Below are 25,679 nucleotides of genomic sequence, written 5' to 3' on the forward strand. Positions count from 1 at the left end.
CGTCAAATTACATAATTTTTTTAACTTATTAAATAATCAGTTTACATAATTACAATAAATTTAATTTTATTATGCCTTTCACTGAAATGTATTAAAAAAAGGTGCCTTGGATATAAATTCCTATGTAGTTGGGTATAGTATATCAAATGAAACACTTCATATCTTGGATTTCAAGCTTCCAAAAATTACGAATTATCCACTAAAAATTAAAGTTTTGATCAACATAGACAGAAATCGAAACTGCAATGAAGTAGGAAAACAATGGATCTATTGGAAGGATGTAACAAAACTCGTCAACCAATTTTGCTTTTGAATAGTTTGTTTTACTTAATCAAAAGAAAAGAAATGATTTTGAGTAATGGAAGTCTTTATTTTCACCTTTACGCGCTTCATTGCTTCACTGTTTGTGTACGTCAACTGTCTCATTCACTAGTGCCAGATATGTAAATCTTCGGATAGGGTCATTAATTGTGCGCCACCTTGTGTACATGTATATATTTTTTTTCCTTGTTCACTCCACTCGGGAGCATAGGGCCTCGACAAGACGCAGTCTTGCGTTGGTTTCGTTAATATATTTTCATTTCTGACAGGGTAGGTGATTAGCCTGCCGCTACCAGACCTAAGTAGTGGGAATACCCACCTGTCGTTGCTTAGCAACAACGCCTTCTTACTGCTTGAAGCTTCATCTGTGTGCCACATTTTTCTAGCTGAAGAATCCCCCAGATGGTTGAGGACTTCGCTAAATTTGGTGTGTCTGCGCTATTACCAGAGAATGTTAATGCAATTGCAATTGCATTAACATTCTCTGCTATTACTGGGGTGTTCATTGAATTAGAAAGAAAAGCAAATATCTAACTTAGTTCACGTTTGTGTCTCCAATCGTAACTGAGTAGAATATTGGCGCAACGTGAATCAAATTATCCAGATTATAACTTTAACTAAGGATTATTAAAGCCACAATGCCTTTTAAGGTAGCATTAAATACCGTCTATGAGAGTTTTTTATGGTGATAATATTTTTTAAATTTGCTATTCCTTTTTTCTCACATGGCTACATGATAACTCGCAAAAATGGTACACAGATGGATCCAAAACGTTGCTGAAAACGTTCCAGAGGGTAAGAGCAGGAATAGTGAGGCCTAGAGCACATACATCCTTAATTTATCACATTTAACATATGGAGCTTTTCACCATAATGGAAATATTGGAAATCGTATCCAAAAGAGAGTTTGAAAAAGTAAAAATTAAAGTACTGTCGGACAGCCAATCACTCCTCAAAGCCTTAAATAGCTTTACGTTTAATTCAAAATTCCTTATAGAGTGCAAAAATGCACGCAAACAACTGGCGACTCTCAATTAGGTCTCACTGATTTGGGTACCAGGACATGAGAAACTCGAAGGAAACGAGTAAGGAGGCTTTTATGTCCAAAGAGAGACGGAAGAGCCATTTATTTGACCAACCCCATTTTTCGATTTTAGTCAAAACAACCTACATAAAGTAAGAAACCAAAAAATGGGTCCAAACATGAAAACGGCACAAATGGCCTTAATCACTTCAAAAAGTTCCTGAACTTTAATACCAACACAGCAAAATCTGTTCTAACGCCCGACAAAAGGGGTCTCAGGTTACTCTGTGGAGCACTTACAGGCCACTTTCCCTGCAAAAAACATTTCAGTAGAAAAGCATTATCTAGCACTAATTTATGCAGGTTCTGTTGTGATGAAGAGTGGTTCATGGAACACTAAATCACAAATTGTGGGGCATTAAGTCACAGGAGTCACAGAATCCTGGGCTCTTACCTAGTAGAGAACTCAGACTTACAAATGTCTCTCCAAAAGAACTGGTTCGAGTCCTCGGTATACTAAATAAGTAAAATTAAGTGTTTAGGGGCGCACAATAGATCAATCAGGTCGCACTGCATAAAGGCCTTAGCCTAACCCGTACAACCATTACCATTACCATATACGAAAATGGGCTACTATTTTAATGCACGAAAAAATACTATTTAGACTGAAAACTGACTAATTTTATTCCAGTCTGCATTAGTTTTACACTTAATCGGGGAGTTTTAGGAAATGTATATTATATCATACAATTAGCTTTTCAAAGGCATAGAGTTCGTTTTGAGTAGATTGACCTTTTTGTAGGAAGAAAAAATATAAAGTTTCCAAAATGGTGCGTTTTTAGTGAAATTGAAACCATAATAAGCAACTGATGGATTTGACACACTCACGTTCTAAAAAGTATGGCGCCAGAAATTTGTCTTAATAATTCATATTTCCCACACAGGCTTTTCATAGCAATGAACTAACAAAAACGCCGCTTGCTCCTATTATAATTAAGTTCGTAATTATATGCCTAACACACACTCACATGCAAATTTCACAAAAGTTAATTGCATATTAGTTTCTGTTATTGCCCCTACATACCCATTCCGAAAAAAATAACACCAGTGATTGAATGCAAAACCAATTAGCATCATTTCCAGCTGAAATATTTTGACTTGGGGTTATGTTGTAAGTTTATATTACAAAAACAATAAATTGTCATTCAAAGTGCATGCCTACGTATATCTACACATACATAAACGTTGGCTGAGATATCAAGATAAAGAAGCTGTTAAAATACAATTGATTTAACTAGGTTTACAAAACGCGATTGAAGTTGCAGTGAATATCAATTTGCCGCAGATAACTTGACAGGAATATAACGAGCGTAGCACATAACTTTGTAGAACAATGACCGAGTGATGTGACAATATTTCATATTAGTATTATTCACATTCTGTCAAAAAAGTGCCGCGAATTGGACAGTAAAAATCAGAATAATTGAGCTATGCAGCAGCCATAAAAAGGACAAGAAAGTGAGTACAATAGGGTTAATATTGGAAACTAATTAATGCTGCACTTTACTCCGTTATCGCAGCGTATTTTCGTCTGAGAGGACTGCTACTGAAATTTTGCGGCAAATATTTTTTTGCAATGTTTTAACCCTCCATCGACTCTGTAAACTTCTTATTTTTCAGATTTTTAAAAATAAGTGACAAAATGAGCCGTATGAGTTTTACGACGACATAGACATAGCGCAGCGAATAAAGGTACAGTGGCTACGTTGGCTGAATCATGTCGTCCGAATGGAAACAATGTCCAGCTCTGAAAGTATTTGATGCAGTACCAGCTGGTGGTAGCAGAAGAAGCGGAAGGCCACCTCTGCCAGGTGGAGAAGGACTTGGCTTCACTTAGTGTGTCACACTTGCGTCAGTTAACACGGGAAAGAAACGACTGGCGCGCTTTGTTCAACTCGGCCAAAATCGCGTAAGCGGTTATCGCGCCAATTGAGAAAAAGAAGAAGACATAGGGGTAAGAAATATTGGCTTAAAATGCTCGACAAAAATGTGCGCTATTACATTTTTTATAGACTCTTAAAAACAATATTAGTGGAAAATGTAGATTTACTCGAATTTTTTAGAACAATTCCAATTAACCTGAGACTACTTGAATTAGGAAAATTTCAGGAAACAGTAAAAAATTGTAATGCTAAGTTGAATGTGGTGAATTTTAGCTCTCTTTGTTATAAAAGCTAATGTAATTAACCCTCTAAGAATTTCCCTTTCAATTATACGAGTATTTATCTTTGTTTCAAAAATATAATTTCAACTTCCATAATTTAACATTCAAGCAGTAACTAATAGTAGTAACCAATTCGATTTGCCTTCAAGGTAGGTCGCTTCTGAATTAATATTCTATACATACCAGTGAGTCGGAGTAGTACTATTTAACATTTGAATAGTCTCCAAATGTATTTTCCATAATTGATTTCAGTTTAAGCCTTTAATCCCTTTCAAGTTTTCTATCGCTCGAAAAACGCTTGCTTCAAAGTAGTGGTTTGTGTTTTGGAAAGAGAAAAACGGCAGCCGGACCCATACCAAAAACCATATGTTGGGCATTCGATGATATTTATTTAGTTCTGGGACAGGAATTCATTCACTCTGATGACCTGGTGAGATAGTTATTTAGGTAGATAGGTCGGGTGGCTGCCAAGATGGCACTCTTAGGCCTGTCGTAGGTCGGTTGTGATACCACTGGAACTTCTGCTTACACTATGGAATCCCTTTTAAACTATCCTGTCGCCTTTATAAGCGAGCTTAAATTCATTAGTTTAAAATGCGCTATATCCGCTCCATCTACCAAGCGTGTAAAGTCTTCTTATAGCTAATCATTCGCACTCACTAATAGTTTCCTCCTCTTCTATATTATAACAAATTCTACAATAGTCGCAGTATGTAGTGGTTACCTATTAAATATTGACCGGTTACGACACCTATCAAAGTTCTTGTCTTCTCTGTGTTGAGTTTTAGCTGGCATTATGAACCACCACTGTTGAGTTACGACCATGCCAATTTGCTTAATTCACATTTTGTTAGGTTTTGCCAATTTGAATTTACTATTTTAATAGTTAGTCTGTCTATCAGTAATTTACAAGTGGCTATGGGTATGGGTGCCAACGCTTTATCCGATTGAATAGTTTGCGTTGTACCTTTTCTGCCAAGTTCATCTGCTGCAGAGTTTCCTGCAATATTTCTATGGCCTGGCACCCAAATGAGGCATACATCGAACTACTGGGATAAGTCGCTTGGGAGTTTGTTAAATCCCATGCTTTTGACGAGTGCATTTTGGACTATTGCGCCGTTATTGCTGCCTGGCTGTCTGAAAAAATGACGACATTTCTGGTGGATAATAACACAGTCCTGCGAGGGTGAGTTTCTAGAATGGCTGTACTTGTTTCTTGTAGTTTTTTATGCGCTGAAAACGAATCTGACCTTCAAAATGCTCCATCACGTCAGGATTTTTGGTAAATGAAGCCTAAAAGGTCAAAAAATGGCCATTTTAGCCATTTTTGATAATTTTTTTTGGGATAGAAAATTTTTTTTTTCAATTTTCGACAAAAAGGTTGCATAGCACAACTCTTTGGCTTTAAAACCCATTTTTTAAAATTATTGTACGATTTTTAAAAAAAAGTTATGAGATTTTGAAATTAACAGTTTCAGTTACGTATACGTTGGGTATAACGTCTATTGGCGTAACTGAAACTGTTAATTTCAAAATGTCATAACTTTTTTTAAAAAAATCGTACAATAATTTAAAAAAATGGGTTTTAAAGCCAAAGAGTTGTGCTATGCAACCTTTTTGTCGAAAATTGAAAAAAAAAAATTTCTATCCCAAAAAAAATTATCAAAAATGGCTAAAATGGCCATTTTTTGACCTTTTAGGCTTCATTTACCAAAAATCCTGACGTGATGGAGCATTTTGAAGGTCAGATTCGTTTTCAGCGCATAAAAAACTACAAGAAACAAGTACAGCCATTCTAGAAACTAAAAAAAGTTAAATTTCGCAGGCCTGTGTAATGGATGGTGACTCATTGTAAAGAAAAGTTGAAGTGTTTTTCTTTCCACACACCTGCCTTTTTTCAATAATTGGTTACTCTGAAGCGCTTCATACCACCCAGATAATATTTTGGATTTACTGCTAACCGTTTTTATATTAATTATTTTTAATTTTATTTATTTTTTGTTTATTTTTATTTTTGTTTTCATTTTTATTTTTTTATTTATCTTATTTTTATTTCTTTCCGGTTTTTTGAATTTCGAAACACATATCCAAAGCTATTTTTAACGATCGATTCCTGGTACTTATTTGGCAGAACGTACGTTTGTATGTTTGTATACACGCACAGGAATTTTCAAACAACAAAAACTTAGTCGGTATTATGACACAATAAATTCATAAATTCTATTCATATATTTTTGCGTATACTATTTATGTATATGTACTGTTAGCGTCAAAATAAAGTGCACACCACATATTTATACATTTTAGCTGTTTATTTATTAATTTTGAAATTTCAATTATTTTTTAATAAAACTATAGTTCATACTGCAAAAAAGAAAAACATATAACGCAAAATTTCGAGCTTTGAATAAAATTTGGAAAAATTCTGCAAATTTCCATCAAAATATCAAATTTTTTACGTAGAATGTTTAGAAAAATTTCAGGTATGCAGTTTTATAGATGAATAATTTTTGGTATAAGAAAGTGTTTCAGGCGGTTAAAAAATTATGTTGATTTTTTTAAAAATTTTCTTCTGATGCTGTTAAGTATTTTCTTCCATAAAAAAAATGTGTAGTAGGCGTTAAATGGATAAAATGCACAAGAGACCGTTTAATAGCCCATTAAATTTTAGTATAATAAAGTGAAAGTTTGACTTAAATTTTAGTATAACAAAATGAAAGTTTCAGGTCGCTGGAAAATCCTGCTTTCTCCATATCACAAAGCTACGAAATCGGTTTTTTTTATTGCGAAGTTTAATCCATTTATGTTTTGGCATACCTTTTTACTCAATAAAAAAAGTGATTTTGTGCAGTGGAAATCTTTATTTCGACCATTAGGTGCTCCACTGCTTGTCTAATTGTCTTCTGATAGGGTGATTAATTTTGTGCCACCTTAAAGTAATACAGTTAGAGAGTAGGTCGACTTTCACTTAAAGTTAGGAAATATTAAAAACATTCGTATATCTTCGAAAATCACAAAATTTGGCTGATTCGTTCAGGACATACGTTATATAGAGAAAATGCGCGACAACGTCAATGAAAAAAAGTATTAAAAATAAACGAGGATTTTGAACCAATTAAACTTTTTTTTCCTTGTTCACTACTCTCGGGAGCATAAATCCTCGACAAGACTTGTCTTGCGTTGGTTTCGTTAATCTATTTTTGCTTTCTGGCAGGGTAAGTGATTAGCTTGCCGCTACAACGCCATCTTATTGCTTGGAGCACCATCTTTCTGGCAGAAGGATCGCACAGATGGTTGAGGACTTCGCTAAATTTGGTGTGTTTGCGCTATTATCGCGATTGCCCGCTTCCTCTTGCTGGCGCCACTGATGCAATGTGTAACTGGGTGTTTTTCTTTGTTTTAGCAGTCACAATGCAAATAATGCGATGACTATTGAGCGGTAGTAAGGATGGAAAGGATAAGTTTTTTCTGGGCTTGAGGAATGAAATATGGTGTTTTTTTTTCTTTTTATGAGATATTTTTGTTTTTTAAGAAACAGGGAAAGTAGGTAAATTTGGAAAAGTGCGAGGACTGTGCTTTGAGTGAGATTCGAACCCATAATCTCTGGGTTGGCAGACTGGTGCACTTACGCTAGACTACCGAGGCCGCGGCCAATACAATATTACACTTTAATATACTAAAATTCAATAGGCTATGAAACGGCGTAGCCAATTTTCTTTTTTCAAATTCAGATGAAATAAATTTTTTTATTTTCTCAATTTTGATGAAAATTTGCGCTAAGTTTGAAACTTGCATTAGTACTCGCTTTAATAGATTAAACATTATTTTTCTCAAAAAAAAATTTTTAATTAAAAAATAAACAAATAAATAATCAAAACTTGTCAAAATGTTGAGGTGCTATATTTTTTCCCACAGCTGTATATATCTGCATATATGCTTATCGCAAATATTGATGCATATAAGTAGTTATACAAAACTACTTTTCAAAAATCACAACGTTCTCAGGAAGCTTGTAGCTGATAGTTAGTGCTTGCCAATACTTTATTGTAACAAGTTTAAACGTTGATAATTCTGTTAAAGTGCCAATCTACCGGGCAACAGTTACACTGACACATTTTCGCAAAAATATATGCTACATGTATGTATATGTTAGTGCGACCGTTCACTTCCACCTTCACGGTTCATTTAAGCTTGTTAAAATTTTCATGAAGAAAAATCAAAGTAATAATTGGTAGTTAATTATTGGCAATTATCTCACGGCATTTAGAGGCATTCAACAGCATGTGCTGGTGCACCTAACAGTGTTAGTATGTATTCACATACACAAATGCACAATTTTCATATACGTATATCGATAAGAGGCATGTGGAGTGGAAGCGAAGGTGCCTAGGTAGTGATTAGGTTGCGTACAAGACAGCAAACTGAACAGCAAAACAGTTGATTGAAAATGCTTTGCATCGATTTTTGGCGAATATGGAGACAATTATAAACTATTTGTATGTAGATGCGCATAACTATACACAGGCCATAAAGTATCTAATACTTTCAATGGATATACAGGTTAATTGAAAAGTGAGAAACAAAAAACAAGAATAACAAAAAACAAAAAATTTAAATATTATAAAATAAAAACAAAAAAATGAGAAAGCAAAAAAACAAAAAATAAATAAATAAGAAAATATCAAATAAAAATATAAACGTCATAAAGCAAAAAAAAGCAAAAAATTGCAAAAACTAAAAATATGAAAAATAAAAATAAAAGAATTTAAACTTTAACATGAAATTAGTTTCTTTTTTAATCAATATAATCTCTCTTCAACGCACTTGTTGCTACTTATATTATATTTATGGCCTAGGATACTTCTAGTGCGTCAGGCGTAAGTTCTGCTAAATATTGTAAGCAAAAAAGCTTTTTTTTTATTAATCTAATTCAAAAACATGCAGTAATATTCAGAGTTGATTTTTACCAGGTTGGCGCATGACTACTATTCGGCAAGGTCTGGTGTCGAACTTACTGTGCGGATGAAGAATAAATAGCAGATAAAATATTCTCGGCCTAGCATCCAACGAAGGATATACGCCCCAATTATATACATACATAGTTTCACATTGTCCCCTGTCGCCCCTTCTCTACGCCATCGTCCTTGATGACGTCATGAGCCAACTGACCCTGCACAAAAAAGGCATCGTATGCAATTTCACCAGACATCTTGAGGACCTGGACTTCTCCGATGACATCTGCCTCCTCTCTCACAAACTCTCTGACATGCAAGCGAAGGCGGACAAACTATTCGCGCTGGCACGCACTGTCGGACTGGAGGTCAACATCACCAAGATCAAGGCCATGAGAGTTAACGACAATAGCGCAAGGCAGATATTGGTTGACGGATGCCCGGTGGAATTTGTCGAAAGCTTTTGCTACCTCGGCTGCATCATCACGGCAGATGGTGGAGGGCGTCATTCGGCCGAATGCATACAGTAGGGGGGAGTCCGCAAATTTCCAGGCGCACTAAACTACGAATATTCCCCTCATGCGTACAGGCAATATTGTTGTAGGGAAGCGAAACATGGCTGGTCTCTAACAGCAGCACACAGAGGCTACAATCCTTCATCAACAAATGCCTCCGCACCATCTGCAGAATATTCGGGCCGAACACCATCAGTAATGACGCACTGTGGAGATTAACGAACCCTTCCTTAGGCAAATCAAACGCAGAAAGTGGCAATGGATGGCACATTGAAGAAAGCACCAGATAGCATCACGTGGATGGCACCGGACTGGAACCCTCAAGGGAGCACAGGTCGCGGTCGACCAAAAAACACTTGTAGAAGGTCGAAGCAGCGCGAACTAGCAGATGCCGACATCTCATGAGACGGTGCAGAAACAACAGCACAGAACTGTGCATGATGGAAGAGTCTTGTCGAGGCCCTATGCTCCCGAGAGGATTGAACAAGGAAAAAAAAAATAGTTGCATATAACTATTTTACCTTTCTGAAGCAAATCTACTGCTTTTGCACCTGTTCTAAAACCTTTTTTACTGATACTTTAATTTCACTTCTTTTAAAATATCATAATTAGCCTCAATGAACTGTAAACGTTTCAGTTTAAGATCATGGTGGTGGATTTAAACCTCTTCATCAGCTCTTCAAATTAGGTTGAGACATTTTTTTTCGAATCATTTTTTGTGGAATTGTTAACTGACGAATGCGGCATGAGCTCCCTGAAGCGCTATCTCATAAGTAATTCTTCATTTGAGATTCCTCTGATATCAGAAATTTTATGCTTCGTGAAACTCTGCCGAAAAATTGCACGAGCTTCGAGCTTTTTTATACTCTCTCAATATTTTCATTTAGAAACCACTTAAGTTAATAACAATATTTGTTAAAAATTAAAAAAATAATAATTTTTCGCTTGCAGATAATTTGAATTCCAGTCATGAATTTTGTTTGCGTATAAATCACGTTAAACTATGAAAAAAATAAAAATAAAATATTAAAAAAATTTGAATTTTCGCTGTAATCATTGATTAATTAATACCAATGTTGCATTTCATTTAAGAAATTTTTTACTTTATAATTTTTTACTTAAAAAATAATTTTCTACTTAAAAAAATTCGCTAAAATTCTCTAAAAACTGCAAAAACTTCATTGCAGAGATTAAAGAACTTCATGTTTTAACTCTTGAATCGCGTCAGACTGGTTGCCGTATTAGTTTTTCTCAACAGCGTCTCACAAAAAAATTATAAGATTTAATCACATCGCAGCCTCTAGGCGGCCAATTGACATCACAGTTTCGGCTGTTTTTCAGCTATCGAAGCCTTTTGAGGGCTTTCAATAAAACAGAACCATTTCCAAGCCAAAGACCACTCAATTTGCAAATACCTAACTATAAACTTTATAGTTGGCAAAGCCAAATCGACCGAAAATTAAACTTCAAATTCCAAATTCAAATTCTTCTAGATGCGCCACCCTGTATAAGTAGTACTTGTATGCGTACTAGTTAATAGTCGAATGTAAATTAACTGCAATTGCAAAATACTTACATCACATGTCAGCACGACTTTGCTGCCCTGGACCGTATGATGCTCCACGCCATTGATGGATATGCTCGTTGGACGCACTGCAAATGATATGAAATAGAACAAGAGAATGCAAAATAAAGTAAATCAGCATAATAGAATGGCATAAAGAATGCTAAAAATGCACAACAATGCTTCAGGTGAAAAACGGCGGCCAATTGCTTTCATTACAATGAAAAATTGAAAAATAAATGCTCGGCAATGTTGGCAATTATATTGTGTCACCGAAGGTATCTTCCTTCCACCCTGGCTAGCGGCAAAGTTTTCATCGCTTTGCTCCTTTTACTTTGCTCTACGTTTCTCTTTTTTTTTTTGTGCCTACATAATTAATAACATCAATTTAGATGGCATCTAACTTTTTTGCGACCCTTTTCAAACAGCTCCAACGTGTTCGAATAGTGAACGAAGGCAAGAAAAAAAAACAAAAAAATGGGTAGAGCAGAGTGAAATAAAATGGCTTTTAGCGTGCATACATTTACACACGCATACATAGCTACATGCGGGTGTATTGCTATTGCTCCTGTTATATTACACACACATATGCACGAGTATACGTTAATGCCGCCCTGCTCTACATCAGTCGATTACAATGCGAAAAGGCATCAATCAATTTTCCTGGCAGCTTAGCTCATTTTTTTCCTTTGCCTTCGTCCAATTACTCTTAAGTATTTAATGCTATTGTTCTAATTCCCGGTGTTTTTTACTCTTCTGCTTCTATGCGTGTATGTGTGAATGTATGTATGCAATACTTTTTATATAATATTATAATGAAGTGGTTTTTGGATTTTGTAGCAAGGCAAGTTTTACTTTTCTTGAGGTTCAAGAGCTTAATTAGCCAATACTTCAGTTTTCTGTTTAAAAACAAACAAAAAACTTGGTTTAGTTGGTACTTTATTTTTTACAAGTGCGGCTATTTCATCAAATTTAAGTTGACTGACTGCGTAAATCGATGTGACATTTTTGTGCCTCCATTTAATTAATTACAGTAATTGGTGTCGTGACCTCTTCAATTTGCGCATTGATGTTAGCAAATACGTCGAAAAAGAGAAAAACAAAAACGTCGTAAATGACATTTACAACATTAAACACCAGCCGTTTTAAGGTATGAGTGCTACTATTGGGAGGTAAAAAAAAAACAAAAAAAAAAAACAAAAAATAAAAAACGAAAACAAAGGTGAAAAAGTTCAAGAATTTTTTCTTAGGAGGTTAAAAATATCAAAAAAAATGTTTCAATAGTTAAAAAATGGGAATTTATCGTGTCATATTTTAACATGAAATTTTTTTGTTAAAGCCTCATTCGGGCGTAAATAAAATTCTTTTTCAATGCTGATTGCTTTAGTAGCTTTAAAGAGATCGTGAAAGTTGAGCCAATGCAGAGAAGCTCATGTTCAGCTAAGTCTGAGGCATGAAATACCATAAATGGTAGGGTGTGGAAATTGTGAAGCAACCATCTTTAGTCAATAATTCACTAGCAAAATGGCGAATATTAAAAAAAAAATTAAAAAACAAATGATTCTTTTTTCGCAGCCGCATTTCTGCTTCCAAAAAAAAGTTTTTTAAATAAAGTTTTAATATATATTGTAATTTTCACTTAATTTTTGAAAATATTACCTTCGTTCTGTTGATAAAATATTTATAAATTGTTTATGTAGTTTAAGTTTTAATATCATTTGTGTTGATTTTTTGAAGAAAAAAATTACAGTGCACTCGCGGTAACTCGAATAGCCGCTAAGTCGAACGACGTGCTAACTCGAACACATTTTTTCCCCTATTGACTTCTTTGTAACTCGAACAATAAAAAAGCGCTATAACTCTAACAAAAAAACAAATTTATTTGTACACACATTCTTTTCAAACATGTACATTTTGTACATAGATACATATGTAATAGTATATGTATATAAATTATATGTATACTAGTGTATTGTCCATATGAATATTTCGACGTTAATATCCCGTTAGTTTTCTGGGAACAACATCTTGCATTGACCAAATTGCTTAGATTTGTCATTTGTAGTATATCAGTGCACGTGAGTAATGGATCGTAAAAGGTTGAAGTGTTTAACATTAAAAGAGAGGGCTGAAGTCCTTAACAAAATTAAACGTGGACGTAGTGTTACTTCTCTAGCGAAGGAATATGGGGTAGCCAAGTCCACCATAAGTCTTATAAAAAAGAAAGATAAGGCAATTTATGGCTTGCACTAACGCTACCGGCAACCATAAGCTTAAACTTCTCGTTATTGACAAAGCAAGAAATCCTCGTGTTTTCAAAAATTTTAACTGTCCGGTGGAGTACAAAAATTCCAAATCAGCCTGGATGACTTCGGCGATTTTCAAAGACTGGTTTCATAATTCGTTCGTGCCGCAGGTAAAATCCAGATTCATTAAAACAATTTTTTTAACCAAGTTAAATGACTTTAATATTTAGGTAAGAAAAAATTTGAAAGATGGGGACTACCTGAGAAGGCTCTTCTTCTAATTGATAATGCCCCATCACATCCCAACGAAATCGAATTAAAGTCCGAGGATGGTTTAATTTTAACTATGTTTATGCCGCCGAATGTGACACCATTGATTCAGCCAATGGACCAAAATGTAATTCGTATAACGAAACTATACTACAGAAATTTTCTACTGGCTTCCATTTTCAACAATCGATCGAAAAATCGATATCGATGACTGTTTTTTTAACATAGCACACTCAATTGATAAGTCGAACAAATTCGATAAATCGAACAGCGCCTGTTTTAATTAGTTCGAGTTATCGCGAGTGCACTGTACTTTTAGAATTACTTTTATAGAGCTCGAGTTTTTGAGGATTTTCTGTGTTAAAAACTAATTTTATTTTAAAAAATTTGATTTCTTGAGGATTTTTTTTTAACTAATTTTATTTATAAAAAACTCGATTTATTGTTCTAAAAATTAATTTTATTTATAAAAGAAAGATTTCTTGAATATGTTCTGTTTTAAAAACTAATTAATTTATATAAAACTTAAAAAAACAAAATTCGTTTTAAAAACTAATTTTATTGATAAAAACTTCGATTTCTTCAAGATTTTTTTGGTTTAAAAACAATTTTATTTATACAGAATTCGACTTCTTGACTTTTTTTTATTTTAAAAACAAATTTTATTTATAAAAATCTCGATTGTTTCAGGATTTTTTGTTTCTAGAACTAGTTTTGTTTATACAAACTCGATTTTTTCGTTTTAAAAACTAATTTTATTTATGAAAAGTTCAATTGTTTTAGAATTGTTTATTTTATTAAACTAATTTTATTTAGAAAAGCTTGACTTTTTAAGGATTTTTTGTTTTAAAAACTAATTTTATTTATAAAAAACTAAATTTTTGAGATATTTTTGGAAGTTCTTTTGCAGAGGCACCCTAATGTATGGGTCTATCTACTTGTATATGCTTATCTCGAAAGCTTACCTTGCAAATCGACGCGAAATTTGTTGATTATTTTATTCGGTAAAGCCGCTGACTCCACGTGGCATTCAATGTCGCGCGCCAGATCGTCCCTTGACAATTCGAGTGTTAATCCCAGTGTGGCAGTAAAGAGGCCATCTGTCTCGACATACGAGGCGGAATCTGTTAAAAGGGTAAAATGAAGAAAAGCCTTAATAAAATTATGTTATCGTATACTCAAGAAAAGTATAATTGATACCGAAATTATTTGTAATAAATTTACGAAGCCATAAATTCATGTTAAGTTAGTTTGAAACCCATTGATTACACAGGCATATCAAGAAGAGGATGCCGCATATTCTAGCATAGCCATATTCCTAATTTATTCAAGTCTTTCAGAAACTCAAAAAAATGTATGCGGATAAAACGCCGTCTTCTTCTCCAGAGCGTGAATCATTCGCTAAGCAGCCCCTTAGGAGTTTCAGCTTTTCTTCGCTCCTGTAGCGGTAGAGAAGTTTTTAAAATGACAATGAATGCATTCACATTTTTGCGGAATTGTTACGTTTTCATGGGAGTTGAGGGCTTCATTAAAAATCCTTTTATTAAAAGGCTTCATTGGAGGAAAAGCGAAAATTCTAAAAATCAAATCAAGCAGAGAACCACTCGTGCAAACAGCACCTTCCTTAGGCTCAATAGGCAAAGTGGAGTGCAAAGGCCTTTTTGAATGAAATAAAATAGAAAAATTGCATTCTCTAAGCTCTGAACCAAGTACATATTTATAGTCTACTAAACATCAGCAAGCCGAACGCCAGTGGTCCTTATTTCGTGTAAAAATAATTATATAGATTTTCCTCGTCTTATAAATAAATAAATAAAAATAAATAAAGAAAATATTATTAAAGAATATATTATATATTAAATGATAAGAAATTTGGCCTTTGCCTACATGGGATAATTTGGTTGTTGAGGTTTTGCAGCGAAGATTCTTTGGACAAATGATAAAACTTTTGGTCTTGATTATGGTGGTTATGACTACAAAGCCCAACAATTTTAGAAAAAAGTCACTCAACACTATTAGAATTTCAATGAATTTTGGTAAAACAAAAAATAGGATTGGAGGCTTCTACTTTGCAGCCTTCCGTGATGAAACGAATTTTCAGCATTTGGTATAATATAAAAGTGGACAACCTTGTTAAAGGCTTCAAGTCAACTGGGCTCTTCCCAGTTGATGAAAGTAAGATGCTCGCACATCTCTTTGATACATATGATCTGGCTCAGCACAAACAACGGAAAGTCACCATGTAGTAAAATATTCAATCACAAATGCACAATCAGAACGATGAAAAAGAAAATAGAAATCATGACCATGCGCCATCCTCAAGTAAACAGCGGAATGATAACTACCTACCAGGAGAAATAATTCCCTCAGAATATTCTATTGAGGCTACATGGCTACATTGGATTTGACTATTGAACGACCGAACGCAGACTAAAGTATGTATATCTGGAAATGCCGTGCGTGGGATTAGTAGTGTGGATCAGAACAAAACTGATTTTATTTTTGTGCAGTGAATGGAGAAACTGGAAGCGGCCAAACATAGCAGGAATTTACCAGCCACAACTCAAGGCAATGCAGATCTTTGTTTAAGGCCTATATGCATGCCATTATTCATTGTGAATGTTTTTCTGCCATACAGATTATGACTCGCTATTTCTTTGTGGCTCTTTTGAAGCGCCTTCGGGCACGCATTTTAAAACAAAATAGTAATTAAATAGATTTTTCTACAGCCACATAAAAGTACTTATCGATACATGCCTTAGTAGATGTGTGTGTTTGTATTAATTTTTAATAAAAAAAAGTCTCACTTATTTCAACATTCTTTCAAAATCCCCAAATCCATAAAAAACATTCTTAATGAATTTTGCATGCCCTCTAGGCGTTACTGCATACCTTTTTAATCATTCCTTTTTGTGCCCTTTGGCCGCTTTTACTTTATGGTACTTTTTACAAATTTTTCATCGCATTCAGATGCCCGTTATTAACGCGCAACTTAAAGTGACGTATGAAAGATACCTTTATTAGAGAGAGAACAAAAGAAAACCAACCGAAAAGGAAGTGGATAAAAATCTAATTGAAGAAATCACTTTGAAAGGTCGTCCATAGAAAAAGGGCTGCGAAGGGGAAAGCACAAAGAAAAGCAAAAGAGGTTATACTAATAAAAGCATAAAGCAAGCATTTATAAGCGAAAAAAACAACAACAATTAAAAACGTAAACTCATTTCTCCTTATTCGCCATAAATTGAGTAAATAGCCAACAAAAAAACAATTGTTAAGATTTATGTTGGTGAAAGTACACCAGAGTTGGAGAAAATTATTAGCGAATTCAGAAACTCTTCAAAAGTGGACAAAGAGTGTAAGGGCAGCCGCACTAAATCCGCCGCCAAGGTATGCGCTCGCATAGCCTTTACTATGAATGTTTTTCCCGAGTTCAGTATTTGTTCGGAATTCCAGTTAAATAATGGCTTGACGCTTGTGGTCCATTAATTTTTGCCCTAAACATGCAAACTTATATTTCCGAAAGCAGCTTCCTGAGTAGGGTGGGAGAGATTTAAGATGCGGCGTAAAGTGCTTTTGCATTGCACTTTTTTTCTGTTTTTTTTAATTTTTTCACCTTTTCTTAAATTATTTTTTATTTTTATTTTATTTTTTATATTTCTTGCTCACTCCTTAAAACAAACCAATTAATTTGGTTGCACAATCATCGTTAAAGCAGATACATGCACAGGCAAAAAGGATACCAAACGACTACCGACCGAGCGTACGTTTTTTATCCTGTTCTTGCATCCATTCTGAGAAATTTAATGCAATTGCTTTTTTATGCGTGGCAATAAAAAAAATTTTATTAGGTACGCTTTCAGCGATTTTCCTATAAAGCTTGGCTGTGTGAGCGCATGAACTTGTGTTGAGTGAGTATTTGATGCTTTTTAACGGTTCGTTTTCTTGTGCTTTCTTTTTTTTTTTGTTTTAGAGCGCACTGTTCATCCTTAAAAGCGGACTTAGTGTGATCCTTTCATTCTGGCAACGTTTTTATTTTATACTTTTTCTGCGCTCTACCGCTGAGCGTTGTTTGATAAGATGCTACTTATATCACTACGTTTTTTACGCGCTCATTGCGTTTTTTTGTGTTTTTGCTCTAACACCAATAAATTTCGCAGCAGACACGCATTCGTCTTATTCCAATGTGAACCGAGTGGGTAGCAGTAGCGGAAAAAAGTCTGAAACAAACGAAATTCTCAAAGTGTTAAGTCTACCACCCAAGTTTTCAGGGCTTACGTTGAGCGTGTAAGGTCGTAAATTTCTGTCGTTCGTAATGTTTCAGCAGGACTTTTGACTGAGATTAGCCTTAAGTGGCAGCTCAAGTTGTTGACCTGCGCCACTACACTTTTGAGAGAAAAGGAAAATAAAATGCAAACTGAGTCCTTCCGCACTTTTCGCATATAATTATGTAATTTTCCTTTGGACTCGGCCATTTAATGAGCTTAGTAAGCATTTAATATTAATTTTTTATGTGTAGATATAAAAATGGAAGATAATCAGTTGATTGGATCGCGAATTGTGTGGTGCCGATAGATTGAAAACTATGCTTGTAAAATGTAGTAACCGAATTTGGTAACCGAATTTCGACCAAATGCGCTGATGAGATAGAAACTCCAGATTGAAATTTTTCGAAAGTAAGCATGGACGAAAAATATGCGGACCTGCAAGACTGCAAGATGGCACATTTGAATTAGATATAATAAGGAGCTGGAACTATTTGTAAAACACGAAACAGTGATAAGATTTATAAAATCTCAGAGGCAATGGCTTGGCCACATTTTGAGAATGCCCCAGTAGAGAATAACTCGGAAGGCAGTTGAATTACGTGCTTTTGAAGGCCGAAGAAAAGGACGCCCTAAAAAGAGATGACGTGGAAATTGGCCTGCAAAAGCTAAACGTGCGGCGGTGGGAGGAGGTATCCTCAGATAGAGACAAATGGCGCAAGGTTGTGAACGAAGTATAAACCATTTTTTTTTTTTGTGTTTTGTCGGGACAGACTAGTAAGTATAGCACTTAGATACAATTAAGTCCATTGTACTGCACTCGGGTGCTACCCGACCTCCGAAGAAATCTGAGTAAATCTTGTGGTGCTAAGTACCAAAGACTTCAAGCCTGATTCGAGCGAAGGCAGAGCAGATGCACAGAAAGTGGTCCGCCGTCTCATTCTCATCTCCACATGCTGGGCAGAGGGCACTGTCTGAGATGCCCACCTTTTCCATGTGCTTTACACATAAAAAGTGGCCCGCGATCAGTCCAACCAGCTGTCTGTAGTCCCTTCTTAATGGCAGGAGAATTTTCGACAGTCGGTCGGACATGAACATCAGATCAGTCCATTTGCAGCCTCACTAAGCCTGCCAAGCTCGCTTGTGGATCCTAGTAACCCATTTGCTAACCTTGGCTTTGATGGCTGCAGAAAGGTGTGGCAGAACGGGCTCCGAGCCAAAGAAGTTGGCCTCAGAGTCCATCTTAGATAAGGAGTCAGAGGTCTCGTTACCCACGATACCCACGTGTCCCGGAACCCATGTTAGCATCAGGCTGTTTTGTCTACCGACATAATTAAGCCTGGGTTTACAGGACTCGGCTACGCCTGATGTGGTTGGGGGGCTGTCTAAGGCTATGAGCGCAACCTTACTAATTACCATTACCAAGACCTGTGATGCTAAGAAGGGGAAGAAGAAGAGCGTGGACGACGCAGTAAATAAATAAATAAATAAATAAATTGAAAAACGCATTGTGCCACATAATTTCTGTATTTAAATCCCCAGACAATGTTTCTAAGGCTTCAGTGTACTGAAATTTTAGTAATTTTCACAGAAAGGAAATTCGTTATACTCGGTTCGGTTGGCATGTCCTGCCCCATAAATTCAAAAGCACCTTGACTTCTGAACTCCAGAACGCAGTCTGAACACCAGAGAACAGAAACCTATCTAATATTGAGATCAACCACCACTTGGACAAGCTAAACAATATTATACTTACTGCCATAGAAAAGAGAGTCCCGAAAAGAAAAACCAACAATATTACTCATAACCTAGCCAAAATACCAGTGTTAAAAACATTACTTCTAGAAAAAAGCAAAACTCTAACTAATATAAAAAAATATAACCGGTTACAACTACAGTGCTCTCTCAGCAACATACAACAAGAAAAAACAAAACTAAAATTAATCAAGAAACTTATCCAGGAAAATATCAATATGGTATATCAATACCATCAGTCACCTTTCTATCCCCTTTGCTTCATCCGAACTGATACAAGAGTCGGGACTAGATAGCTCTTTAATTGAAAAGAATCTGGCAACCAACAGCTACATTATTAAAAACAACAAAGACGTAGTTGATGTGATTGGCGTCCACTTCGAAGCAATCCACTCTTCAAAACAGAATGTGCGTACTAATCTAGTTCACTCACAAGTAAATGCATGCTTCAATGAGTTTTTAAGAATAAAAACTTTATTTGATAGCATCGAATCGCAGAAAACAACATTTAGCAACGAAAAAAGAGCAAATGACTTTCACGAGGAACAGACTGAAAGCTTTTTCATTCTACCTAATGACCTCGCTGGGGTATTTGCAAATTTAAAAATAAATTGTCAGCTGGTTTAGATAAAATACCAAATATCATTCTAAAAAATCTTTCCTCAGAGATAATTTTAGAATATTGTACTCTATTTAACAACATGTTGAACAATGCATATTTCCCACCTTGTTGGAAAAAGGCTAAAATGATTGTTATACCCAAAAAAGACATTGAAAAAAATAGTATTAAAAATCTTAGGCCAATCAGCTTGCTTCCAAATATTAGCAAAGTCTTCGAAGTGGTAATAAATATGAACATCAATAGAATACTCGAAAATAACAACCTGATCAGCCAAAAACAATTTGGCTTTAAATATAGACATTCGACTACTCATGCTATCAACCTTCTAGTCTCGGAAATAAACTGGAACTGGAGTAAAAAATACGTCACAGGAGCTTGCTTCCTAGATATCGAAAAAGCGTTTGACCAAGTATGGATAGAAGGACTTATAACAAAACTTATCGGATACAAATTTCCTCTCCATCTGATTATATTAATTTACAATATGCTCTGTAATAGAACATTCTCGGTATGGATAAATAATATAAAAAGCAGTCGAGATTACTATATAAAAAATGGACTACAGCAAGGAACTGTAAATGCCCCCACCCTCTTTAACATATACATACTAGACCTACTGCATAAAATCGACAATATAATAGCCTTCGCAGATGATGTTGTTATTTACCACTCAGACAATACAATTGCCAACATAAACACACATTTCCAACTTAAATACAATACTGTAGAAGAATATACAACGGACTGGCACCTCAAATTAAACACCAATAAATGTGAAAATATCCTATTCCGTCCCCCTATCAAAAAATGCAACACTAACATAAAAAAAAACAGGAAAAATTTCAAAATTAAATCTGAGAGCACAAATACCACAATTCAACTAACCGATAAAGTCAAATGCCTCGGCATATACTTAGATAAGTTCTTGTACTACAATCACCACATTAACAACCACATAAAGAAAACAACTAGAGCATATTATGTTTATAAGAAAATGTTCTCGACGAAATTTCTGCATAACAGGCTAAAATCAATTATGTATCAGGCATTGGTAAGACCTATACTCTCATATGGGTGTCCTATTTGGTATAAGTTGTCACCATCTTACATGGAAAGGATAAGAAAACTCGAAAGAAGGATTATAAGATCTTGCACTTCCTTATATAGGACAGCAAAAAGCAACTACACCAAATATGTAACGAATGCAAAAGTATTGTATATAACACAGCCAAGGTACCCAGAATCGACTGCCATATAATAAATCTAATTAGGAGACACATAATGCGCTGTCTTTACAATAATAATAACACTCTAATAAGGGCACCTTTCCATGAAAGCGATGAATATTTCCTGTCAATCATTAAAAATGGATTTACACCACCGGAAACATTCCTCTATCTTGATAAGAACGGTTTTATACAAAATAAGGACCATATACCGATAATTTATCACATTCATAGAAGAGCCAACGTTAAAACAGTCACGACAAAAGCCCTTAACAGAGAAAACCAACGTTTTGATACACACATATCCCCCAGAGACAAAATAGAAGCCTTTGATATTAATAAAAAATGCTAGTGGCTAAACAATACACAAACGTAAACACTATTTTATGCCGAATACCCGACACAACTTCCTTTTAAACCATTTTATCTTCTATTAAAAAAGCTAAGCATGCACTGTTTTTTACAGGTTTTTTTCTCTGCAATATAATCATAAAATATTATAAAAGCTTCAAATTAAAGCAGACACATCTAAAATACCATCAATTAATTAAATGTTACTATATATATCTATAAGAAGCTCGTCATGTAGTTGAGAACTCGTCTAGAGTCATTGTATAATCATATCATATACTTAAAACTAAATTTAAAAAATAAATAATCAACTTAAAAAAAAAAAATCGTATAGCCTAATAACTGAATAAAGAAAACTTGAGGTCGAAGATGAAGCATATCAGTGGCAGCGTCTGGATCTACGTGTCGGTTGATATTTGTTGAAGAAATAGTGGGCAAATTTAAGTACCTGCAGATACTAAAGGATAGTTTGTTGCAGAGCATCGCGAATCTGGCCATGAAATTGGATTTCTGATTTTATCAGAATAAGGAGCTAAAGCTCAAATCGGTTATTGTACAGGCTTGGCTCATATATTATTGCCCACATTTGTTGAAGCCGCCAGCGCAATGGCCAGACTTTAATGTGTACTTCGAAAAATAATATCCCTAAATACCAGATTTCTTGTTTAAATTACCTAAAAGAGGCGCTGAAAATGGAGTGAATGAATATTTCGCCTCAATAAACTCAAAATCCCGAGGAAACAACTCCAAAACGATTTACTCGTTAGTCTGCCGTGGATAACAAGCAAAAAAAAAAAAATTATATTTCATTTATTATCTTATTCATTTAGTAAACCTAGAAATACAAAATTTCTTCTAATTTATTGGGTGATAATTTTAAATTATGTTTATAATTATATTTGTAATAATACTAAATCTCGTCAAACTCATTCAATGTTCTAACCAAAGGCATTTTCGATATATACACAGATCAAGCCCGCTCTAGGCGAATTAAATCATTAATGCGAAGATTTTTTTGAGCCATTTAGTATCGACGTGTCTCAGTATTTTCTAAAATAGAAAAAAATCAAGTATCGTACAAAAATTGAATTCCTATTTGTGGAAGGTTTAAAGTAAAAGAAAATTATGACCGAATGTTGAAAAAATATAAGGACTTTTCGCCATCAATTAGTACAGTAGAAAATGTGATCGTACTGGAAAATCGTCGGGTGACTGAAAGAGATGTAGTAGCAGCCCTACGCATCTCATTGGGCAGTGTAAGCAACATTTTGGGTTTCAGAAAGCTGTGTGCTGAATGGGTGCCGCATTCGCTAACAATGGAACAAAAACGCGACTTTCTCAGCCTCATCAAGAGCGTTTTCGAGAGAATAAACTGGATTTTGGGCTTCAATTCATCACTATGTATGAGACTTGAGTTTATTGCCATGATCCTAAAACAAAACAAGAGACTAAAGAATGGTGGAAACCTAGTTCTTCGGTTCCAAAACGAGTTTGTGTACGGACAAAGAAGGTCCGAAAGGAATTTTGTTTAAGAATTACTAGCAAACTGGTAAAAAATAAATTCTGAATATTATTGTAATCTTTTAGACCAGCTGAAGGAAAAAATTCGTGCAAAGAGACCCAGTTTGAAAAGGAAAAAAATTGTTTTTCATCAGTACAATGCACCGTCTCACAAGAGCATTTTCCCAGTGGCTAAAATCGATGAAATAAAGCTCGAACTGTTGGAGCACCCATCGTATTCAACAGATTTGACTCCTAGCGACGTACATCTGTTTGTGAACCTAAAAAAATACATGCGTGGAAAGCGTTTTTCATCAAATGATGAGTTTGCAACAGCAGTGGAAGCGTATTTTGCAGCCTTTCCAGAATCCCACTTCAGAGATGAAATTCATGAATTGGAATCCCGTTGGAACAAATGGTATTCAAAACAAATACAAAAAAAATTCTTAATGCTTAATTTGTTTTATGGCCAAACATTTCTATTTTTAATTATTTTTTTTTTAATATTTTGTGGTGGAAAATTTAAAGAGGTCACTCCATTATCATCATTTGGATCATCTAAGGGCGAATCTATTAAAGGTGGCGTTGGTAAATCAGCTGAGTTGTTTTCAGTGTTCTCCCGTGTTCTCAAAGTTGCCAGCTCAAAATGAAAAAAGGCGAATTCATTATCTGTTTTCTAGTTTCTCAATACTTTGCTTTGACAATCAAACGTACAAAACGTTGTTGTTGGTCTAGTGCCTCCACCTTTAATAAATGCGCCTCGAATCATCCTAGTAACACAGAACCAAATTTGGGGGTAGCATCAACAAAAGAATTATTTCTTGGGTCATCCTAGCCCACTGAGTAGCTCCACTTGCCTACTTTTTAATGATTCTTTTATTTTGTTTTATTATGTATCTAACCATTTTTCTTTTTTATCAAGTGAACAACTCCCCATAATAAATTAATATTTCAGTGTTTTTTTGTTTAATATTTTTATAAGAGAAATTTTTATAATAAGTACTTACGCGTCATTAGTCGCTTATCCCTCCGCCACCAGCCGACCTGCGGTAGCGGTCGTGTGTTCCGTACAACACACTCGGCTTTCAGTGTCTGACGTTCCTGCATGGGCCCAATGATCGAACCATTTTCAATATGATCGCCTTTCTCATCCAGAATCACAACCTCCGTTGGTGGCACTGCTCAGTCAACAACAACAACCAAACAGTCGTATGCAAATTACGCCAATCGTCATAGTGTTGGATGTGCGTGTGTGCGTGCATGTTTTAATAGTTGTTTTAGCATTCGTGTTTCGAAGGCAAGTTGTGTTATTCGGAAGTAGTGTGTGTGTGTGTGTGGATTCAGTTGGAACAGGATAATTATTGGATTTGTATTTCAATTTGTTGTTGCGTTGTTGGCAGTGGATAAAATGTTTGAAGGGTTGGTTTTTGCAGTAGTTGTTGTTATAGTTGATATTTAAGTGTCGATTCATTAAAGAAAAATTCGTGAATTTGTATAGCCAAAATTAATAATTAAGTTTATCGTAAATCTTACTGATTTTTATGCATTTAATATAAAACTAAAATAATTGAGGAAAATAAGAAATAATTGTATGGTTTTAAGTTTGTAAAATAATATTTGTGGAGTAAGTTTCGAAAATCAAAAGCCACTAAATTCTTGAAAATCAATTAACAACTGAAGCATTGAACAAAATTGCATGTGCGAAATGAAATTAAAGTCGAACAAAAACTAAAACTAGTTTATTCCATTTGAACTATATAAAAAATGGTGTTTTTTATTAAAATTGTTTTTGTTTAGTAATTTACCAATATTTTCTACGTTTTTGTTTTTGAAAAACGTTTGATTTGCATTTTGGTTTTGTTTTCATTTTTTTCGGTTTTTTGTGGTTTTTTGTTGTTGTGAGTTTTAGCAGTTACAAATAAATTTAAATTTGTCAAAGCAAATGAATTCGGGGTTATGTTGTATGCACAAATTTCATTTTGACATTCATTGATTTGATTCGATTCGATTTAATTTGGTTTGGCGGGTGTTAAAGGCGTGTATTTTTATTATTTAGTGTTCATATAGCCATATACGTATATATATATGCATGTATGTATATTAATTTATTTAATTTCCATATAAAAACATTGCATTTGCATTTTGCATTTACAAATCCATGGTGGTGATGTTGACGAGCGTTTTTTATTTGGTTTTTGTGGTAGTAGTAGTAGTAGTGGTACGAGTAGTAGTAGTAGTAGAAGAGAGCGGTGGGAATGGGGTTTATCAAAAGTACAATCAGTTAAAAAAATCGCATGAGATCTTATTTTTGTTGTATGAATAATGGTAAAAAAGAGGCACAATTCGTATGTAAAAAAATGACATCAAAAACTGAGAATAATAGTAAGCGAATTTAAAGGGATAGTAAAAGATGAATAGCAACATAAAATTGGCAATCAAAAAGCATTCACTTTTTATTGAGCAATGGCAACTGAAGTACATTTTTTTTGTATGCATGTAAATATTAAAATTGGATGCAAAGCAGAGATGATTGACATTTGTGATTAGTATTTGCCAACAGAAAATTATGCGATACTGTAAAAAGCGTAAAATGGATTTAATTGAGTTAGTAAGTAATAAAAGCGTAATAAAAGCAGCATGAAAGAGAGAAGTTATAACATATGTGTGTGTGTATGTGTATGAAAAGATGAGTGGATGAAATTATTTTCCGTAGGAACACCCTGAAGAGTTCGCTGATATTATGGAGGAGTGCAAAACCACAAACGTTGTTGAGTGATAAAGGAATAGGATTTATTTGGCATAGTTTTTCGTTTAGTACGAGATTTTTACAGATGTACAATATGTATG

At 34.6% G+C, this 25,679-nt stretch overlaps 1 protein-coding gene across 1 annotated transcript in view; it reads right to left on the reverse strand.

Moving 5' to 3' along the window:
* LOC128861996 (uncharacterized) overlaps nt 1–25,679 on the reverse strand; it is a 147,590-nt gene that overhangs the window by 104,247 nt on the left and 17,664 nt on the right. Inside the window, 3 exon segments of the mRNA XM_054100368.1 lie at nt 10,613–10,689; nt 14,082–14,240; nt 23,840–24,010. Coding sequence (XP_053956343.1) covers nt 10,613–10,689; nt 14,082–14,240; nt 23,840–24,010 — 407 coding nt within the window.

The sequence above is a fragment of the Anastrepha ludens genome, chromosome 4 (genome assembly GCF_028408465.1).
Source record: "Anastrepha ludens isolate Willacy chromosome 4, idAnaLude1.1, whole genome shotgun sequence".
Classification (NCBI taxonomy): Eukaryota; Metazoa; Arthropoda; class Insecta; order Diptera; family Tephritidae; genus Anastrepha; species Anastrepha ludens.